This window comes from Lathyrus oleraceus, chromosome 2 (genome assembly GCF_024323335.1).
Source record: "Lathyrus oleraceus cultivar Zhongwan6 chromosome 2, CAAS_Psat_ZW6_1.0, whole genome shotgun sequence".
Classification (NCBI taxonomy): domain Eukaryota; kingdom Viridiplantae; phylum Streptophyta; class Magnoliopsida; order Fabales; family Fabaceae; genus Lathyrus; species Lathyrus oleraceus.
The window spans coordinates 142,582,594-142,604,415 of record NC_066580.1 but is presented as its reverse complement, the minus strand read 5'-3'; the positions used below and the strand labels follow the sequence as shown (position 1 = coordinate 142,604,415).

At 33.8% G+C, this 21,822-nt stretch overlaps 3 protein-coding genes and 1 pseudogene across 5 annotated transcripts; all 4 read left to right on the top strand.

Moving 5' to 3' along the window:
- Nucleotides 1-3,280: 3,280 nt before the first annotated feature.
- Nucleotides 3,281-4,780, top strand: LOC127122296 (inorganic phosphate transporter 1-4-like; annotated as a pseudogene).
- A 1,563-nt stretch (nt 4,781-6,343) lies between these two features.
- On the top strand, nt 6,344-9,128 carry LOC127118540 (pentatricopeptide repeat-containing protein At1g19720). Its single transcript, XM_051048747.1, has one exon. It carries the CDS (start codon nt 6,456-6,458, stop codon nt 9,126-9,128), a length of 2,673 nt encoding a protein of 890 aa, XP_050904704.1. The 5' UTR covers nt 6,344-6,455.
- On the top strand, nt 9,040-12,784 carry LOC127118541 (jacalin-related lectin 3). 3 transcript variants are annotated; one of them, XM_051048749.1, is made up of 8 exons: nt 9,040-9,183; nt 9,291-9,359; nt 10,156-10,368; nt 10,499-10,969; nt 11,088-11,315; nt 11,409-11,777; nt 11,884-12,105; nt 12,222-12,784. In XM_051048749.1, the coding sequence occupies exons 2-8, from the start codon at nt 9,345-9,347 to the stop codon at nt 12,513-12,515; spliced, it is 1,812 nt and encodes a 603-aa protein (XP_050904706.1). In that variant the 5' UTR covers nt 9,040-9,183; nt 9,291-9,344; the 3' UTR covers nt 12,516-12,784. The 3 variants fall into 3 exon arrangements, with proteins under 3 accessions (XP_050904706.1, XP_050904707.1, XP_050904705.1); XM_051048750.1 differs by lacking the exons at nt 9,040-9,183; nt 9,291-9,359 and adding an exon at nt 9,695-10,022; XM_051048748.1 differs by lacking the exons at nt 9,040-9,183; nt 9,291-9,359 and having other exon boundaries at nt 10,138-10,368.
- Nucleotides 12,785-13,926: 1,142 nt separating this feature from the next.
- Nucleotides 13,927-16,617, top strand: LOC127118538 (selT-like protein). The gene is made up of 4 exons (XM_051048746.1): nt 13,927-14,219; nt 14,317-14,393; nt 15,100-15,418; nt 16,231-16,617. Exons 1-4 carry the CDS (start codon nt 14,043-14,045, stop codon nt 16,345-16,347), a joined length of 690 nt encoding a protein of 229 aa, XP_050904703.1. The 5' UTR covers nt 13,927-14,042; the 3' UTR covers nt 16,348-16,617.
- Nucleotides 16,618-21,822: the final 5,205 nt, after the last annotated feature.

Below are 21,822 nucleotides of genomic sequence, written 5' to 3'. Positions count from 1 at the left end.
AATAGAATAAATATAAAGATAAAAGATATAGGGGATATCGGTATGTAATACATCAAACCTAGGGGATTCGATAGATAGTTGGTGTAATCTTATTGGTTAAAATATTCTTCAGTAGAAATTATTTATAAAAAGGACTTAGCCTCACACTCTCATTTTATTGACTCCGACCATACTCCTAAACCAGAATGCTTGGCTCTCGCGGTCTCATTTAGAATTTAAAAGTACTTTTTGAATATATATATATAAAGTCTAATTAATCCTAAAGCGCTCTCGCTGTATTTAGGATCAATGCCTAGTTTCAACTATTTGGTTAAAATCTCAAACTCTCCTTTTTATTGACCGTAACCTTAGTTTGTTTTGTACTCTCGTACGAAAAACAGTTTAATTAAAATAAGAAACTAAAACCGGAAAAATAAGTTTTATAAAAACTAACACCAATTATTTCTTTAATCCCGTCGTTTCGACAGTCTTTACATACCGATCCCTAAGGGTTTAGCCGGACATAGATCCGGTGACAGACATGACAATTGGGGAATTAAGCATACAGTAAGGCATAAATAAATAAAACAGTAAACAATAATAAACCTGAATGGAAATTTAAGAATTGGAATTGAATCTTGAATCTTTGATTAAATAATTCCGGCAGGCTTTGGCAATGAATACCTCTTACAATTGAATCCCAAATGCGTGAAAAATAATAAATTGTAATAGTCCCGATGTGGAGAAACTATCACTTTTACAATGGTAAGAAATTGCCTAGAAAACTACAAGAAAAAATAAAGCAGAACAAAAATTAATCATAAACTGAAAACCGGAAGAAGAGAGAGAGCAGTGCGAGTCTGAATGGTCCCCTTTTTATATCCTTTTCATATTCCTCATTTATAGCAAGAGTAGTGGAAATCATGGCTAAAAGGGTGGAGGAAAAGTAGGAAAAGTGGGGAGACTCGGTTGTGGTGGTTGCCACAACCCTAATTCCATGATGAGTGGCGAGCGCCACTCTTGTAGTAATCGCCCACCACTTTTCAAGGGTTGGTGGAGGGCGCCACCTTCCTTTTCGCCCAATGTGGCGGGCTCCATATCCTTTGGGTAATGGGCGCCACAAGCCCATTTGCTTTGGTGGCCTATTATCCCATTGGAAGCCTCATTTTCTTCCCTTTTCTTGCCTTTTTCTTTCCTTTTTGTTATTTTCCATTTTTCTTGCGGTAAACCTTTTGGTCGATGAATACCTACAAATAAACATAAAATATTGTGTAATAAATAGTGTTAATCGAGTAAAAAACAGTGCATATAGGGCCAAAAATACGATACGTTTTCGCGTTATCAATTTATACACTTCTTAGATTTTCTATCCTTTTTAAATCCAAGACTATTCTTATTTATAGAAAATCTCTAACGTGATAAAATTAGGCCAAACATCTTTTTTTCTTGGCTAAACTTTTCTTGGGTTTCACGTAAATCAATTATTTCTTTTATAAGGGAGTCGTGCCACTTGCATTCTTCTTTCAAATTTATAAGATTAGTAATTTCTATCTTGAATGAGTCATTTATTTTCTTAAGATGTCTTAGTGATTCCTTAAGTTCTAGGGTACGTTCTCTCCGTTTATCTATTTCTTCCACTAATTGACCACTTATTTTAAACAGTTGTGCATAAGATGGTTTGATACTTGGAATAATATCTCCATCGCATGATGCTTTTAAGCATATTTCATCCTCTTCATTAGAAGAACATTTTTTCATATTTCTCCCCGAGGTTAATGTCTCTCCTCCCCTTCTTCGTTCGAGTATTGAATTGTTTTTTCTTCTTCGTCATTTCTTGAACAAGGTTCTTCATTTGATGTTGAATCTTTCAATAATTTAGTATGAATTTATTTAAATTATAGCTCAAAATTTAACACTTTAAATAAAAGCTAAAACTAAATAAAATGACATCAACGAATGTATTAATTTAGGGTGGACTTATTTAAATTATATAGAAATTAAATATTTTTAAAAAAAATACCAGCAGTACTTATGAAATTCACAAGTATTTTTATTTCAATAAACATAGTTATTATGAATTATTCAAATTACATTTTATCAAAAAAATCATTAAAAAACACAAAATAAATCACTATTATTAATTACTAGCGTCCAAACTCGTTTGTCCGCTTTTTTAATGTACATCATTAAAAATATAAGTGGTATTTTTTATTTAAATATAATTTTTTAAAAATACAGCATGTGGAAGTTATTAGCATGAAGTTACGTGGAAGTTAATAATAATGGTTTTATTGGATGTTATTAGGTAAATTACATAATAAAATAAAAGTAAAAATGATAAAAAAAAATAGGCTACACCAAAAGTATTCCCTTTATATATTTACTAGCGTCCAGACGGACACTCAGTGTCCGTCTATCCATTTTTTTTTTAATAAACATACGTGAAAATATATATGATATTGTTTTAATTAATATTAATTTTAATTGAAAGTTGTATAAGTTAATAATATGAAGTTATGTGAAAGATGATAATAGTGGTTTCAATAGTAGTTATTAGAAGTTATTATGTAAGTTATCTAAGGGTAAAATTGGTAGAAAAATAGGCTACGTCAAAACCAAGTCTTTTCGGTTGTTGCGATGCACATTGCAGTGTGAATTTTAATGGAGAAATGTTTGAAATACAATGTTGAAAAACACTTTTTGTTAAGATTTTTCATTACATCTGAATTAAATTGAGTTTTGGAGTTATAAAATTTTGAGATTAGATGAAAATATTGCAAACAATATGGGTAAAATTGGTTGATGTAATTTTTAATACGTTTGGATGCGGGATCTTAAAATATACCGCAATTGTGATCCGATGTGGTTGCGGAGGCTACTGCATCCACAATATTATAGCCACAATTGTCGTTGCAGAGTGCAATTTAAAACTATGGTGCCCATACCGACCATTTTCACTTTTTGTGAAAAATAACATATTATGGTTAATTACACCGCGACTATTGAAATGTTTAAACACATGTATCGACCAAAATTGTGAAAGTCTTTATGCGACCTCGAGTTATTTAAAACCTTACTACTACTTTTTTTTCTTTTGTCTTTGATTTGAGTGTTCATCTGCCTACTATTTTATTTTATTTTCATGTTTCCTTTATGTTTTCTATTGCAAAATTTTATATAGTAGTATTATTTTCAAAATAAAGATGTCTCTAATAATCAAATGTTATTCATGATTTCACTTTTATAAGGAAGACAAAAAGAGAGAAACATAAAGAGACTAGGGACTCTGGCTTGAAAATCCATGGCAAAGGACCAAATGCAGGTGCTAAATGCACTCGATGTGGAAAAAATAAAATTGTACCACTTCACAACAATCATCATAGCTGATATGGGCTTCTTCACAGATGCATACAATTTATTCTGCATATCTCTTGTTACCAAGTTGCCCGACCGTCTATACTACCATGTTGACGGTACAACGAAGCCAGGAACGTTGCCTCCAAATTAGGGGTGTTCAATCGAACCGATCCAATACAAAATCGCAAATTGGACCGAACCAAATCGAAAACCGCAAAAAACGTATTTGATTCAGATGTGTTTGGACCATTCTTTAGCAAAATCGTGCGGTTCGGTTCGGTTTGCAGTTTGTACTTTGCGAACAAAACAAAATCGAACCAAATCGCATTATGTTACAACCCAAACTTCACTTAACCCACATCAAACTAAAACTCAAACCTATTATGCCTTAGTCTTATGATTACGAATGATTTTCTCTTCCTTTCACTTAGGGCTTCAGTTTAAACCTTCTCAAATCTCTCATAGCAGTATCGCACATTCTTTTCTAGGTACATATCGCCTATCTTTCTCTAATATCTACTATATTATATTGTTTCTTTTTCATCTTCTCAATTTTATGCTAATGTTCTCTCTTTCAATTTTATTTTTATCGCACATCTTCTTTTCTAATCTCTCCCCTTCCTGTTCTTTCTTTTTCATCTTCACTAATCTCTCATATCCTCTATTTTTTTGTTTCATTATAATATTTTTGATATTTTTTTATGCTATTGTTTTATATTTATTATTCAACTTTTGTCTAATCTGATTTTTATATATTAAATGAGAAGTTGTTGTCCAAATATGACGAGTTTTGTTTTTATTTAATAATGTATGAATGACTAAACACAAAGTTATATTGTCCTTTATATGTGTATATATGACTTAATAAAAAAATTATGAAAAACTGAACCAATTAAACCAAATCAAAACACATTTGTTTGGTTTTATTTCTAAAAGTCAACAAAATCAAACCAAACCACATGTTTTTTCTCTTGTGGTTCGAATGATTTTTAGCTTCAAAACCGCTCAAACTGCACCACAACACCCCTACTCCAAATGTATCAGCCACGGTAAATGGGGTTGCTTTCTGCAGTACACTTTCAGGCCAACTTTTCTTTGGCTGGCTTGGTGATAAGTTAGGTAAAAAAAGTCGATGGCATGACACTAATGATTTGTTCACTTAGTTGCAGCATTTCTTTTGGACACACTCCAAAACAAGACATGACAACTTTTTTTCTTTTTCCGCTTCGATATAGGTGGAGACTATCTGCTTCCAGCCACTATAATGTCAGAATATTCTAATAAGAAGACTCATGGTGCTTTCATTGTTGCGGTCTTTGCCATGTAGGGGTTTGGAATTTTTGTAGGTGGTATATTTGAAATTATAGTTGCAGTTATATTCAAGTCTAAATATGATTCCCTATCATACGTCAGGGTTGACATTTTCCATCATTGTTCATCCTAGGATCAGAAACTTCATAAATATTGTATAATTGCTTTGCACAATTCTATTAATAATCGTCAATTCCCCAAGCTGCAAAGCATAACTGCAAAATACTAAGGTTTCACCTTTGGTGCCTATATCTTTTTGGGATCATGCATTAGTCAGAGAAGATCTAAGGTTTCACGTCTAGATCTTTCCAATTTATTAAAACAAAAAGGTTCTAAGTAACATATTCTTTTACCAAGTGTGCACTTATATATTGGACACTTCTTTTTCTTATGATTTATACATTTCTTAGATTTTCTATCCTTTTTAAATCCAAGACTATTCTTATTTATAGAAAATCTCTAACGTGATAAAATTAGGCCAAACATCTTTTTTTCTTGGCTAAACTTTTCTTGGGTTTCACGTAAATCAATTATTTCTTTTATAAGGGAGTCGTGCCACTTGCATTCTTCTTTCAAATTTATAAGATTAGTAATTTCTATCTTGAATGAGTCATTTATTTTCTTAAGATGTCTTAGTGATTCCTTAAGTTCTAGGGTACGTTCTCTCCGTTTATCTATTTCTTCCACTAATTGACCACTTATTTTAAACAGTTGTGCATAAGATGGTTTGATACTTGGAATAATATCTCCATCGCATGATGCTTTTAAGCATATTTCATCCTCTTCATTAGAAGAACATTTTTTCATATTTCTCCCCGAGGTTAATGTCTCTCCTCCCCTTCTTCGTTCGAGTATTGAATTGTTTTTTCTTCTTCGTCATTTCTTGAACAAGGTTCTTCATTTGATGTTGAATCTTTCAATAATTTAGTATGAATTTATTTAAATTATAGCTCAAAATTTAACACTTTAAATAAAAGCTAAAATTAAATAAAATGACATCAACGAATGTATTAATTTAGGGTGGACTTATTTAAATTATACAAAAATTAAATATTTTTTAAAAAAATACCAGCGATACTTATGAAATTCACAAGTATTTTTATTTCAATAAACATAGTTATTATGAATTATTCAAATTACATTTTATCAAAAAAATCATTAAAAAACACAAAATAAATCACTATTATTAATTACTAGCGTCCAGACCCGTCTGTCCGTTTTTTTAATGCACATCATTAAAAATTTAAGTGATATTTTTTATTTAAATATAATTTTTAAAAAATACAGCATGTGGAAGTTATTAGCAGGAAGTTACGGAAAAGTTAATAATAATGATTTTATTAGAAGTTATTAGGTAAATTACATAATAAAATAAAAGTAAAAATGATAGAAAAATAGACTACACCAAAAGTTTTCCCTTTATATATTTACTAGCATTCAGACAGGCGTTTTATGTCCGTTTATGTGTTTTTTTAATAAACTTACGTGAAAATATATATGATATTATTTTATTTAATGTTAATTTTAATTGGAAGTTATATAAGAAATTAATAATAGGAAATTATCGGAAAGATAATAATAGTGATTTTAATAATAATTATTAGAAGTGATTATGTAAATTATATAAACTTAAAATCAGTAGGAAATATGCTACACGAAAATCAAGTTTACCCTTCCTTGATATAGATATATTGTTATAGATAAAAAGAAAAATGAAGTTAACTGAAACAAAACTGTCATAGTTTCTATCATCACACCTTTACCAGCACAATCCTAATCTCTAAACTTCTCTCCAAAACCCACAAACAATGGAAAAGATTCATATCATCATACCCAGTAAATCAATACCTTCTTTAACATTCCCTTCCTACAATGCCACCCAATTTTACTGCAATGTCTCAACAAAGGTCCACGCAAATTCCAACAATATCTCAATGACCAAAACTTCAAACCCAAAATCAATGGATGCCCAATTGAACCAACTATGCATTAATGGCTCCTTGAGTGAAGCCGTGACACTTCTTGATTCCATAGCTGAACAAGGGTCTAAGGTTAGACCCGTTACTTATATGAACCTGTTACAGTCATGCATTGACAAAGACTGTATTTTGGTGGGTAATGAATTGCATGCTAGAATTGGGTTGGTTGAAAAAGTGAACCCTTTTGTGGAGACGAAATTGGTGAGTATGTATGCTAAATGCGGGCGTTTAGATAAGGCTCGCAAAGTGTTTGATGAAATGCGTGTGAGGAATTTGTTTACTTGGTCTGCTATGATTGGTGCTTGTTCAAGAAACAAGAGATGGGTGGAGACTGTGGAACTGTTTCATGAAATGATGAAGTATGGGGTTTTGCCGGATGGGTTTTTGCTTCCGAAGGTTTTGCAGGCGTGTGGGAAGTGTAGGGATTTAGAGACTGGGAGGTTGATCCATTCCTTGGTCATTCGGCTTGGAATGCGCTATTCGTACCGTGTGCATAATTCGATTATGGCTGTGTATGCCAAGTGTGGGGAGATGGATTGTGCAAAGAAGATTTTTGAGTGTATGGATAAAAGGGATAGTATTGCGTGGAATGCGGTGATATCTGGGTTTTGCCATAATGGTGAGATTGAACAAGCTCAGAAGTATTTTGACGCAATGCAAAAAGAAGGAATTGATCCTAGCTTGGTAACTTGGAACATTTTGATTGCGTGTTATAATCAGTTAGGGTATTGTGATCTTGCAATTCGTTTAATGAGAAAGATGGAATCTTTTGGTATTGCTCCTGATGTATATACTTGGACTTCAATGATTTCTGGCTTTACTCAAAAGGGTAGGATAAGTCATGCTTTAGATTTGTTGAGAGAAATGTCTTTAGCAGGTGTTGAGCCCAATAGCATTACAATTGCAAGTGCAGCATCAGCATGTGCATCCTTAAAATCTTTGAGTATGGGATTAGAAATACATTCTATTGCTGTTAAGATGAATTTGGTTAGTAATGTATTAATTGGTAATTCACTGATTGAAATGTATTCCAAGTGTGGCAATCTTGAAGATGTTCAACGCATTTTTGATATGATGTTAGAGAGAGATGTGTATTCTTGGAACTCAATTATTGGAGCATATTTCCAAGCTGGCTTCTGTGGCAAAGCTCATGAGTTATTTACGAAAATGCAGGAGTCTAAATCACCACCAGACGTTGTTACATGGAATACAATGATCACAGGATATATGCAGAGTGGTGCTGAGGATCAGGCGTTGGGTCTTTTTAAAAGCATTGAGAAAGATGGGAAACTTAAGAGAGATGTAGCTTCATGGAATTCATTAATGTCCGGTTTCGTACAAAGTGGACAAAAGGACAAGGCGTTACAAATATTCCGGAAAATGCAGTTTTATCAGATAGCTCCCAACTCGGTCACAATACTAAGTATCCTTCCTACTTGTGAAAATTTGGTGGCCAGCAAGAAAGTGAAAGAAACCCATTGTTTTGCTGTGCGTAGAAATTTAGTGTCTGAGCTTTCTGTATCAAATTCATTAATTGATAGTTATGCCAAGTCAGGAAATTTAATGTACTCGAGAAACATTTTTTATGGGTTGTCACGGAAAGATGTTGTCAGTTGGAACTGTATGCTTTCCGGTTATGTTTTACATGGTTGTTCAAAGTCTGCACTTGATCTTTTTTATCAAATGAGGAAGCAAGGACTTCAACCAAATAGAGGTACTTTTGCAAGTATTCTTTTAGCTTACGGTCATGCTGGAATGGTGGATGAGGGGAAGAGTGTTTTCTCTTGCATCACTGAAGAATACTTGATTAGACCAGGCTTGGAGCATTATTCTGCTATGGTCTATTTGCTCGGTCGTTCCGGTAAGCTTGCTGAAGCACTGGAGTTTATTCAAAACATGCCTGTTGAACCTAATTCCTCTGTATGGGATGCTTTGCTGACTGCTTGCAGAATTCATAAAAATTTCGGAATGGCAGTCCTTGCAGGAAAACGTCTGCATGAGTTGGGACCTGACAATAATACAACTCGATATTTACTTTCACAGGCATATTCCTTATGTGGGAAGTTTGAGCCAGAGGAAGAAAAGGTTGTTAATAAACCTGTTGGTCAATGCTGGATTGAAAGGAATAACACAGTCCATACTTTTGTAGTTGGTGATCACTCAAACCCGTACTCGGATAAGCTATATTCTTGGCTAAAACGGCTAGCTGTAAATGTCAAGACACGGACACATGTTTTCGACAGTGAACTTTGCATTGAGGAAGAGGAGAAGGAAAATACTAGTGGTGTGCATAGTGAAAAACTTGCATTTGCTTTTGCTCTAATAGAATTTCACAACACTCCTCAAATTTTACGAATAGTTAAAAATTTGAAAATGTGTAGAGATTGCCACGACACAGCCAAATACATATCATTGGCATATGAGTGTGAAATATATTTAAGTGATTCAAAGTGCTTACACCACTTTAAAGGTGGCCATTGTTCTTGTAGGGACTATTGGTAGAGCAAAATTATGTGTGTGAATCAATGATATCAGAAATATCTAAATCTGTCTGAAGGTATAGTTGTTCATGACATACATAACTTTCTGATGAATTGATGTTTATAAGATTAACCTTTCACGCAACTTAAATTATTGACTTCCCCTTTTCACATTATGTATCAGGTTAAAGTGTATAGAACTTCATTTGGTTATCATTCAAGCATTTTGTGATTCCAGATGAAAGATTTGAATGTATGTCCTGTTAGCTATTTCCAAAGAGACGTTATTAAAAAAAATTAATGAAATCAATCATTGTAATCATTTCAAAGATGCTTATATAGATTAATGATGAGAAATCTAGTGGAGGTATAAAATACTCGTAGAATCAAAACTGTCTCGCAAATAAGCATCCAGAAAGAGTAGTAGATTATTCCCTTAATAATTTATAAAACATACTTTATAGATGCTGCACCAGATGGTGAGTGCATGCAGAAGCAACAGAGTGAGTGCTCCTGACTAAATTCCAAAAATGGAATATAGCAGAAGATAATATTTTGTTTCTTTTCTCCATTTCTTTTATTCTTCTGAGAATGAGGAAATAAGGTGTGGGAAGAAAATGTTAGCTCCATGCCACTAAAAAGTGCATGAAGCTTTCTTAATAAAAGCAGAAGACTGATTTCTGTTCGGAATCTGATTCCATGACTTTCATTTCTTTCCCTCCATTGTGGAATCAGAATTAGCTTCTTCTAACAATTTTTCAACTATATTATTTTTTATACAAATCTCCATGCCTTAAACCAACTCTCTTCTTCCATAAATTCCTCTTACGCCTTCTCCTAGCCACATCGACATTAACACTCGCACCTACAATTTTCTGTCTAAGGTCTATCATTCTCTTCCTACAAGCAGAGAATGGTAGTTCACTCTTACAATGTCTCATGTTAACTTGCGTAGAACCATTTGCATGCATCACCTTACAGTTTATGTTCAACAACTTTATGTCTTTTCGTCTACTTTTTAACACTTTTGCATGATGTTTTGCATGCAGAATTCTGAGGACTCCATAAAGAAACCTGCCTCTGTTGGGCCATGGGGAGGCAATGGAGGGTCCCGTTGGGATGACGGGATATACTCAGGAGTAAGGCAATTGGTGATAGTTCACGGGGCAGGAATTGACTCCATCCAGATTGAATATGATAGGAAAGGAAGCTCTATTTGGTCAGAAAAACATGGTGGTAGTGGAGGAAATAAAACTGACAAGGTAAAGGTTTCATCATGTATTAAGCTGATCCTGTGATATAAATTTTCAATGTTAGCACCAAAAAATCTGTGACGTCAATTTTAGATAAATTTGTGCATATTTTAGCTAACCACTTTTGACTGTGCTCTAGGTGAAACTTGATTATCCAGATGAGTTCTTAACTTCAATTCATGGATACCATGGTAGTTTAAATCAATGGGGGAACAACTTAGTTCGGTCACTGAGTTTTGAGAGTAACAAGAAAACTTATGGACCATTTGGTGTCGAGCAAGGGACATATTTTTCAGTACCGACGACTGGGGCCAAAATTGTTGGGTTCCATGGCAAGTGTGGTTGGTACCTAGATGCCATTGGAGTCTATATGAAGTCGTTGAAGCAACCAAATTCATCCAAAATTTTGGCTCATTCGGGCCACATGACTAACACTAATGAGAGTTTTGGTTATTCTTTGATACAAGGAACTGTGAACCAGAACTATGATATTGTTGTTGCTGTACGTCAGAAAGATCTGAAAGATGATTTCAGTAAGCCTATACCAAAACAGGTATCTGGGAAGATTTCTACCGTCCAAGAAACCAACAACATTGAACACAAAGAAAAGGTAAGATAGCCTGCAATCTTTATGGAGGTTCTCTGTCTTTGAATTCCTTAGTTTTTATTTAAAATATCAAAATTTGGCTTTAACATAAAATGAATCTTAAAATCTATTTATGTTGCAGATAACACATTCAGAAAAGTCAACAGCAAAGGTTGATGGTGTATGTGCATATGGTCCTTGGGGTGGCATTGGTGGATCTGCATTTGACGATGGAACTTATAAAGGAATCCGGCAAATCAACTTGTCGCGCAATGTTGGAATTGTATGGATTAGAGTTTTGTATGATCATGATGGGGATGCCATATGGGGATGCAAACAAGGCGGGACAGGAGGATATAAAAGTGAAAAGGTAAACAAAGAGCATACATCCAAATTTTTATTCTACTTAATAATCTAGAAAATCACATTGAACTTTTAGCATTTTTTATGCATTATTTTGCAGATAGTGTTGGATTTCCCATATGAAGTCCTGACACATATATCTGGCTACTATGGACCTTTGATGTACATGGGGCCGGCTGTTGTAAGATCACTTACTTTTCACACCACAAAAAGGAAGTATGGACCATTTGGGGATGAACAAGGAACTTATTTCACCACAAAGGCAAAAGAAGGTAAAATTGTTGGCATTCATGGGAGAAAAGGTCTGTTCCTAGATGCTTTTGGTGTACATGTGGAAGAAGGGAAGGTAGTAGTACCGGTAGCTACTCATCCGAAGGAAATCATCCCTAGAGAAACAAATATTGGTGAGATAGGCAGTGCTCATTGGCCTAACAAGCTGTTACTTTCTAAGGCCGCAGCAGCTGAAGAGGTATTACTTTTTTATAATAAACTTTTAGAAGATATTGAAGACATTCGAGAATTTGGTTATCTTTATGTGTAAGTTGTAGTATTCACTTTGGTCCTCTCTTTCCCAGGTTTCTTGTGGTTTGATCAAAGAACCAGCTCCATGTGGAGCAGGCCCTTGGGGTGGGGATGGAGGTAGACCTTGGGATGATGGAGTCTTTTCTGCGATTAAGCAAATTTATTTGACAAAAGTATCAGAAGGAATCTGCTCGATTCAAATTGAGTATGATCGAAACAGGCAATCTGTGTGGTCTACAAAACACGGTGGTAATGGAGGAGACACCATGCATAGGGTATGATTCTCAGTTTCCACTTCCTTTAAGCACTTCCACTGCTTCACTCCAGCTGATTCATTATTTATTGATTATGATCAAATTAGTGAAATTATTTATGATTATTATGATGTTAGATACAACTGGAGTATCCACACGAGGTACTGACTTGTATATCTGGCTATTATGGATCAATCGGAAGGGACGAGAATCATACAATCATAAAGTCACTGACATTCCACACCAGTCGTGGTCAGTATGGTCCATATGGCGAGGAAGTAGGGAAATTCTTCACCTCAACCACTACAGAGGGGAAGGTGGTGGGATTCCATGGAAGGAGTAGCTTGTACTTGGATGCTATTGGAATCCATATGCAACACTGGCTTGGAAGTCAGAAAACTTCAAGGTCTTCCCTCTTCAAGATGTTTTGAGTTTTTGATCTATGATGCGTGAACAAAACATCGGTTAGGCGATTGGAGAAGTGTTGCAAGGAGTTTTGAATTTAGTTTGATAATAATATGTGAAGGAAAATATGAAGTATGCAAGGAGAATGTAATCGGATTAGAGCTTGATTACTTGTATACTATGAATAATAGTTTGGCGTGGTTTTCTGATAATCAGAGCAGTTTGCTTTACAATCCTGAATAATGTAATTTGTGTGTTGATTTCTTATACCTCAAGGTTTGACCTGAGATTTCTATTTGTGTGTTCCTACAACTTCAAATAACCCAACAAATGATTAACACAAACAATTAATTTAGATTAAGCCACAAATTTAAAGTTATTTAGCTATTAAGCTCCCTAACACAATTCACGAGCAACTTCTTCTCCAAATTAATCTCAACACCCAACCATTCACAAATCCTCCTCTAAATAAGTTTAGATTTCTCACAACTAAAAAACAGATGATCAAAATCTTCAAAGTCGTGAGAACAAAGCGGACAAAATAAATTATGAGTACCTTGAATAACTCCTCGCTTAGCAAGCTCAATCTTTATTGGTAATCTGTTAAGCAAAAGTCTCCACCAAAAAATTAAAATCTTTCTAGAAGTTTTAGTCTTCCATAAAGACACTAAATCCCTCTTGAAATTCTCATGAATCAACAAACCTACGTTACACAAATGTTGAAGTCATTAGTAACTTAATTTAACCACAAACTTGAACGCATTTTTCTCCCGAACAAACTCATCAATTTGACCCAAAAATGGATGGAACATAAACAAAATCTGCAGTAGCTCTTGCGACCGCTCAGCGTCAGCCCCCGACGACACATACATCAATTGCTACAACTTCTAGCCCCAAGTGTTATCCTTCCAAACCCCACACTCCACTATTTTCAATTCGGAGCGCCCACAAGCATGAAGAGAGAAGAATATTACTCACGAAACATAGTCGGACCCAACCAACGGTGGTTCCAAAAATCTGTGCTATTACTGTCACCAAGTTTAGAGGAATAGCTCATGAAAACCACAAAACTTGATCAACCTTCAAAGATTCTCCCACCGAACAAATGTCTCTCCACCATAATGACGACGATGAATGACAATGAGACGACGAATCCCTCAACATCGTTTTATTCAAATTTTCATACCGACAAAAAAGTAAGTTAATCCAAATCAAATTTTTCTTGAAAAAATTATCTACTTTCATTTGTTAAGGAGCCAAATTAAAAAATTCGCAATGCTCCCCTACTAAACCTCCTCCTTTTTTGACAGACAAATATTCTACCAACTAATCCTACATATTCTTTTGGTATCTTCAGAACCTCCCGATAAAAATAAAGTTAACTTTATAATAAATAGTATTAAAAGTGAGTTATAAATTAAAATTAAAATTTAATTAAAGTGAGTTATAAATTAAAATTAAAATTTAATTAAAGATATCTTCATACAAAAAGTGAGTACTCCATTTTAGATCAAAACCAGTGAGTCCCATCACAGCCCTCACTCAGGTCAGCCATGGATCGCGCTCAGCTTCTGTTGGTTGGTTTACCTCTCTTCCTTCTCTGTTCCGACCTCTTTTCCCTTTTCACATCATCTCCTCCGCCGCCCAAGCCATCGCACCACCACCACCACCACCATCAACAACCACATCCAGTTGTTGACCCCGTAGCACCGTTTCCCTCCCACTCCGAGGTAATTTTCAATCCCATCAACCAATTTACTTCATCGAGTTTTTCACCTTTATCTATCATCATATCTATAATAATCATTCGATTCGTTTTTATTTCAGAGACTCACCTCAAATATTGGAGATGTAGGTTACGGCAACACTGTCAACATCAATTTTTGCTCTTCTTGCTCCTACAAGTACTTACTATCTCCTTTAATTCATCATCATCATCACTATTGTTGTTAACCCTAGATTTATATTAGTTTAGTAGAGTTAGTTATTGTTCCTCAAGAGTTGAGTGTATTACTTAATAGGTTTTTATATTGACTTAATTCATCTTTACAATACCGATTGAAATATTTCTAAGTTACTATCAAGAAATTCATGGCGAATTTCCTTAATTAACTAGAGACTAGTTTCTTAGTTCACTAGTTTCTCTTGCAATTTTGACAAGTAATTAGGCTGTTTGGATAAACAGCTCATAGCCCTAGTGTTTATCAAAATAAGTGCTTATGAATAACCTCGCATAAGGTGTTTTTTATAACAAAAGATAAAATACATTTAAATTGTTTTTAAAAGTTATGAGTTGTGTAAAAAAAATGGTATAAGTTATTTTTACTAGCTATCTTAAAGAATTTATAAAAATAAATTAAAAAATATATAAAAAATGTCATAAGCTGTTATGATGAAGTCTCCCAAACAGTATCACAAAACTTATGGCAGTAGATAAACTCAAATAAGCCAATCCAAACAGGCCCTTAACTCATTATTCTACTTCTTTGAAATCATCGCTCTGCTTGTTTTTTCATATTTCTTGTAGTTGTTGCATTGCTTATGTTTCTGCGCATGGTTATTGTTTAGGATGGGTAAGTTGGTGTAAAAGGATGTTTTTGTTTTATGCAGGGGAACAGCGGTGACACTAAAGAATATGTTGGAGATTGCTTTTCCTGGAGTTGAGGTTATTCTTGCAAACTATCCTCCACCACTTCCAAAACGTCTGCTAAGTAAAGTGGTTCCAGTTGTCCAAATTGGGGTTGTAGGTGTTGTAGTTGCAGGCGAACAGATTTTTCCAATGTTGGGTTTTGTTGCACCTCCTCCTTGGTATTTTAACTTGCGTGCTAATAGGTTTGGAACCATTGCTACTACTTGGCTTCTGGGGAATGCCTTGCAGTCATTCTTGCAAAGCTCTGGGGCATTTGAAGTTTACTTCAACGGCAATCTGGTTGGTGCTCGCTCTCCTTCTATCTCTCACTTTCTTATATACTTTAGTAAATATTTATGAGTTGAGCCTCTGATTTTTCTCCGTTGAATTCAAATTTTGTTATGTTTTGGGACTTTTTGTGCAAGCACACACACATAATCAATCATGATTGAATGGTTCCTTGCATGACTAGTTTTATCAACATTTTTACCACTTTACTTCATTTTCCGGTTACTTAATGTTCACCGAAGAGTATTAAATATTATAATATAACATGTTAGCAACCATCATTGATCTAAGAGTATTAAATATTATCATATAACATGTTAGCAACCATCATTGATCTGGTCAATGCTAGTTGAAAAATAAGAAACAGTTTTGCTACCTAGTTGTATGCCAATTAATAATGGTAGACCCCTTGATCTATCATGTAAAACCTCTGTACTTGTAGTTTAGAACATCTACTTTCAGATTGCAATTATTCGAACATGATTTTACTAGGGAGTTGGGGGAAAGCTATTTCAACAAGTCATTTGGGTTGGTGACATTATTTTGATTATTAGGTTTCCTTTGTTACAGTCTTTTTTGGTGGTATATATTGTTACTATATCATTACTAAAGGGTTTATTTTTATAACACCTAAGTAACAGGCCAATAGTAAATTAATCTTGAATAAAAAATTTCCTCTTTTCTGTTTCAAAACATGCAAAATTTGACTCCCCTTCTGGCCCTGGCTTTGCTGAGATGATAGTTAGATTAGATGGAAGATATGTATATGGCGTTTTCAGTGCTTCTGAACTCATTAACCCCTTCAAACTCTTTTGTCATTGTAGGTGTTCTCTAAACTGAAAGAGGGAAGGTTTCCCGGAGAGATAGAGTTGAAGGATCTGATCACCAGAAGGATGGCAAATTCTAAACTTGTCAGCAGTGCTTCAGAATTGGGTCTTTAGCTCATTAGTCTAATTGCCCCTCACGAAGACATCTAATTTGAACAGGGGAAGATCATGTAAATGTACCTACCATTTGCATTGTGAAGAAGAGGCTGATTCACGGATATCATAGGAATGTATTGCTGCAAATGGACTGTGTTGAAAGAACCAAGTAACTTCTAAAGACAAACTTGGTTAAATTAGATTTGTCATATACATAGCTTATAGCCTTACACTATCATTTTACCTTCTGGCTTTGCTACATTATGATATTGCGCTATTGTCGGCTCATGTAAATTCCATCTCCTACCTAAAAAGTTAAATAATAGGAAGGACAATTTAGACTAAAAAGTTAAAATTAATTGCTAAAAAAATATTGGATTTAATGGAGATGCACACTAAACGGGTAAAACAAATTTACATTGTTATTCGATAGAAATATATTAGAAATATATTACGCTGACATGTTTGACTTGACGTGATATATGATTGATATTGGTTGATAGCGTCCCTCATCATCCATATTTTCAAAAATATTTATGAATATCATATCATACTATTTCATAATTACTAAAAAAAAATCAATTTAGACTATAATTAATATCAAATTATGAATGTGATCATGGACAAATTTAATATTAATTACTATTAATATAGCGGATACATATTATTTTATGTAATCTAATCAAATTTTAAATAGAAAGAAAACAAATCTTAAATTGATTTTGAGTATCTTAACGCAAATGTGTAAATATGAGATTTTTATTAATTGATATATTTTCACTTTTAAAACATAATATTAGAATTTAAAATAGATATTTTGTTAACAATTGTATTTATTGCTTGATTTGATTTTTATGTCTCAACTTAATATTGATTTAATAAATTAATAAAGTTGTTGTTTAACTCAAGTCAAATCTTTATTATATAAGGGTAATGTTAACTTTTGCTCTAGAGGCATATATTAAAAACTAATTGTAAAAATATTTTCTTGAAATTTGTGTATTATTTTTATCTAAATTTTATAATTAATATTTTTATTACTTTTTTCAATATAAATTTTCTATTTATAAATTGTTTAACATATGCTAGTGAAGCACAAATTAGTATTATCCTTTATATAAATACTAATAGTTTTCATAAATACTACTAATAGTTTTCATAAAGAAACTAGAACATCATCATTCTATTTTTTTCTTCAAAAACTCTATTGCACTCTTCTTTTTTATGATGACTTTTTTTACGGAAATAAAAATTCTTCTCCACCAATTTTTACATGGTTTAAGGGTTCTTGTATTAAAGCTCAAATGCTTGACATGATTTCCTACAATTTCTTGTAACATGTTACACATCAAATCAAAATTGTAGTGATGTGTGTCGACCAATCAACAAGTCCAATTCTTGTGATGAAGGCCATTGAAGAAGGGGCTCGTGGATGTTGGATTAAGCCTTTGAATGAAGGTCAAATTATTCTTGAAATCTTGAATGGAAAAGGTTTGAAAAAAAGACTAAGAGATGATAATGTTAATAACTATCAACCCATAAAAAACAAGAATTGTTTATCATGGTGACAAGAATTGCATCAAAAAAATTTATGAGCTGTGAATCAACTTGGCATTGAAAGTAAGATTTTTTATTTAATTATTTGGCTATTTCTTAACGTATCCTATATATTTCTACTACTGTATCACACAAATTTCAAAAATGTCTTCTGTTTTTGGAGATGCATCCCCGGACGCATCTCTAACATACTCAATAAATGTCATTCTAAGAGACGCCTTATACGTTGAGTTATTTTTATTCCAGAGATGCATCTCCAAAATTATGGGCGGAATTTTGAATTTTTTTGCCACCTTTACATGTTGATATTTCTGAAGATACATCTCCGAAAATATTTGATAAAAGAAGCAGATGCATGATCACACAACCATTGTTGCCATAGTTGATTTTCAACCAAACCCTTAATCAAAAAACCATCTACTCACAATCCATTTTTTCACTTTAAATCTCCATTCTTTTGGTTAACCACATTATAGGGAGCAAAAAAAGATAAAATTTTAAATAAAGGTCCTTCATTTCCCTCTACATTGCTCATATTAATCATGTTTTTTTTACGGAAAAAAGAGCATTGTGTCTGAAAATGTATCTCCAAAACGAGTATGAACTAGTCCGGAGATGCATTTCTGGAAGTTGTCTGTGTTTGATTTCCAAGTCTGTCTTCAGTAGTAGCGCTTATATATCATTCTGGTTTTAATTGTTTTCATTAGATATGGTGCACCCCGATATTTTCCCAAAACAAGTTGTTTCTGCGAATGTCCAAGGTGTTGTTGTGAAGGCGGTAAATGTTGGCAACCAATTTAAAAACAATCAAGAGTTTGAATCTCATGATCAAATGCTTTAATGGATTTGTATGGAGGCCTCTAAACTTGGATTTGGTGTGGTTATCGGAATATCGGATAATGATTCAAATAGAAGATGCATTTTTGTGACAATGACGTGCGAAAGAAGTGGAAAATATAGAACTTCTCTCTGGAATTTTAAAAGAGACGACACTGGTTTTAGAAAATGTGAGTGTTTGTTCAAGGTGTGTGATTACATGTTGGCAAACAAAAACTAGAGATTTAATGTGATATGTGGTTTGCATAACCATGATTTGTATGAAAAATTAGTCGGTCATCATAATATTGTCGGCTCATGCCTGAAGAGATGGAATGTGTTGCTGACATGACATTAAATCTGGTTCAACCGAAAAAATATACTTGAAACATTGAAACGGAAACGACCCGAAAGTATATCAAATATTAAAAAAGTGTATAATATTTGCTACCTAACTAACAAGGCGCTTAGGGGGGATAAAACTGAGATGCAACAACTCTTGAAACTATTGGATGATAACAGTTACGTATCTAGGTACCGAACGTGTGAGGATGGAGTTACTGTTAGAGATATATTTTAGACTCATTATGATTCCATAAAGTTGTTCAACACGTTTCTTACTGTGCTTATACTTGATTCAACCTACAAGACCAATAAGCACATGCTTCCATTTTTGAAGATGGTTGGTGTTATCTCAACTGAGAAGACATATACTATTGAGTTTGCATTTCTTGAGTGTGAAAAAGAGGACACCTTTACTCCGCCAAATATTTCATTCATCGACAAGATGCCAGTTGTTATGCACAAATATATCAAGCGAATGATCAATGTTGCGGGGGATGATAATTACGGTTATCAAGCCGTTTCAGCTTTACTCGATAAAGGAGAAGATAGTCATACAATTGTTCGTCATCAACTTATCCAAGAGTTGAAGATGCATTAAGAATCATACACAAGGTTGTACGGAAAGAAAGAAAAAATCGATAAAGTTTATGAGTCTTGTTCCTTACCTTAGCGGTCCGGCACCGGAGGCAAAATGGACGCGCTTCCCTGACATGGGTCACCTAATGGCATGTGCGTGTAATGGTAAATTCATGACCGCTGAGTTATTGGTTATCTCAACGTCAATAAAACCAAAGTCGACACCGTGCTTTTATTGTTTCCAAAGGAAAAGGGAAAAAAGTACGAACAAAACTCAAAGATAAGAAGTTTTCAAATCAAAACTAATAAAATGTCAGAGATTACAGGTAAGGGGGTTAGTTACACAGAGGGAAGGTATTAGCATCCAAAGTGTCATAGATACTCCTAGGTGTAAGTTTAAGGAGTGCCTTAGAGGGGAGAGGGGGGGGGGGGGGGGGGGGGGGGGGGTGAATGAGGCACTTAGACGATTTTCCGGATTTTTGACGGTTTATGACTTTTACTTTCTTGAGATGCTTATGTGATGAAAAGCGGTAAAGTGCGGAAAGTAAAGAACACCACGATGTATAGTGGTTCCCCTTACAGATTGAGAGTACTCCACTCCCCTTTCAACACGAAAGAGAATTTCACTATAATGTTAGATTCCTAGACAAGACACCTTAAGGTCTTTCTATCTAATTCTAATACACCAAGAATAATCCTCTTGGATTTACAATGTTTAAAGTTCAATCGAGAATTAATTTCTCACAAATGGACCTCTTGTATCCACACACCGGATAATAAGGATAACACCTTACAAACTTATTCTTAACAATCCTAAAAATAAGTTGTAATCAAGAAATACAATTTCTGAATTTTTGTAGAAGATGAAATAGTTGGAATTTGAAGTATATCAATTTATCAATTGATCTTCTCCTTTGTAACACTCAATTCTCACAATAATTATACAAGTGTTCTTTGTATGAAATGAAACTATGATGCTGAAAATGAAAGTTTATGCAAGGTTTCACTCTTAAGAAAATTTGGAAGAACACTTAAAAAGTTTGAGAGAATGTGTGTAAAGGATTTGAAATTTTTTCAAGGGAGGTTGTTTTGAAATCTGAAAAATGATGTTTATATATTGTCTAAACACCTCCTCAAATGAGCAGAATAATCCAAAGGTTGCCATGGTTCATGGTAAAGAAAACAGAAAAGTTTCAATGAAGAGATGCAATGATTTTTGCCTCTGGATCAGTGGTAATCGATTACCTTAATATGGGTAATCGGTTACTTGCATTCAACGTTAAAAAATATTTGAAATTTTCTCAGAGTAATCGGTTACCTCAAACAGGATAATCGATTACTTGTTTCCAACGTTCAAAAGTATTTGAAATTTACACAGAGTAATCGGTTATCATAAAATGGATAATCGGTTACTTTGTCACAATTTTGAAAAATAGTTAAAAGAGTGAAGTGTTATGATTTGTTTGATGCATAAAAATACTTTCAATGATTATGGTATGAATGAAACATGGTTTGAACACTTGTATAAGTATCTAGAGTTCAAGTTTTATACCTTATCCATTTGAAAGATGATTCTTCATGAGTTTCATCAAGACTTGATCATAGGTTGAAAACTTCGTTCATGAGCTTGAATCTTGATCAATCCTTTTTGCTAATCAGTCTTAGCTTTGTAGCGAAGTTTGTCGTCACCAAAACATTTGAGAAGTCATGTCTTCACAATCTCCCCCTTTTTGATGATGACAACCCAAAAGAATGAAAGTTTGATCCAAGTATGTTTCTCTAGCAAATGCTCCCCCTTAAAAGATGCTTCCCCTTAATTTATGAGTTAAGGAGTCTTTTGAAATCTGCATTTTGTTAGAGAGAAACAAAAAACAAGGAAATAACATAGTAACAACAATCTCTTCTCCCCCTTTGTCATTAACAAAAAGGGTGAAATAGAAAAATAATTATCAATCATGCAAACAATATATACTAAGCACCACATAACACACAAGATAATGCAACAACTCACGTGTATTTAAAAAATAAAAAAATAAAAAAATAAAAAAAATTCTGGACGGAACAGTGGTAATCGATTACTCTAAAGAGGGTAATCAGTTACGTAGTTTAAAAATTCGCGAGTAAGGTAAAAACATGCAGGGTAATCGATTACCCAATATGGAGTAATCAGTTACACAGAATAAAAATTTGTAAGGAGGG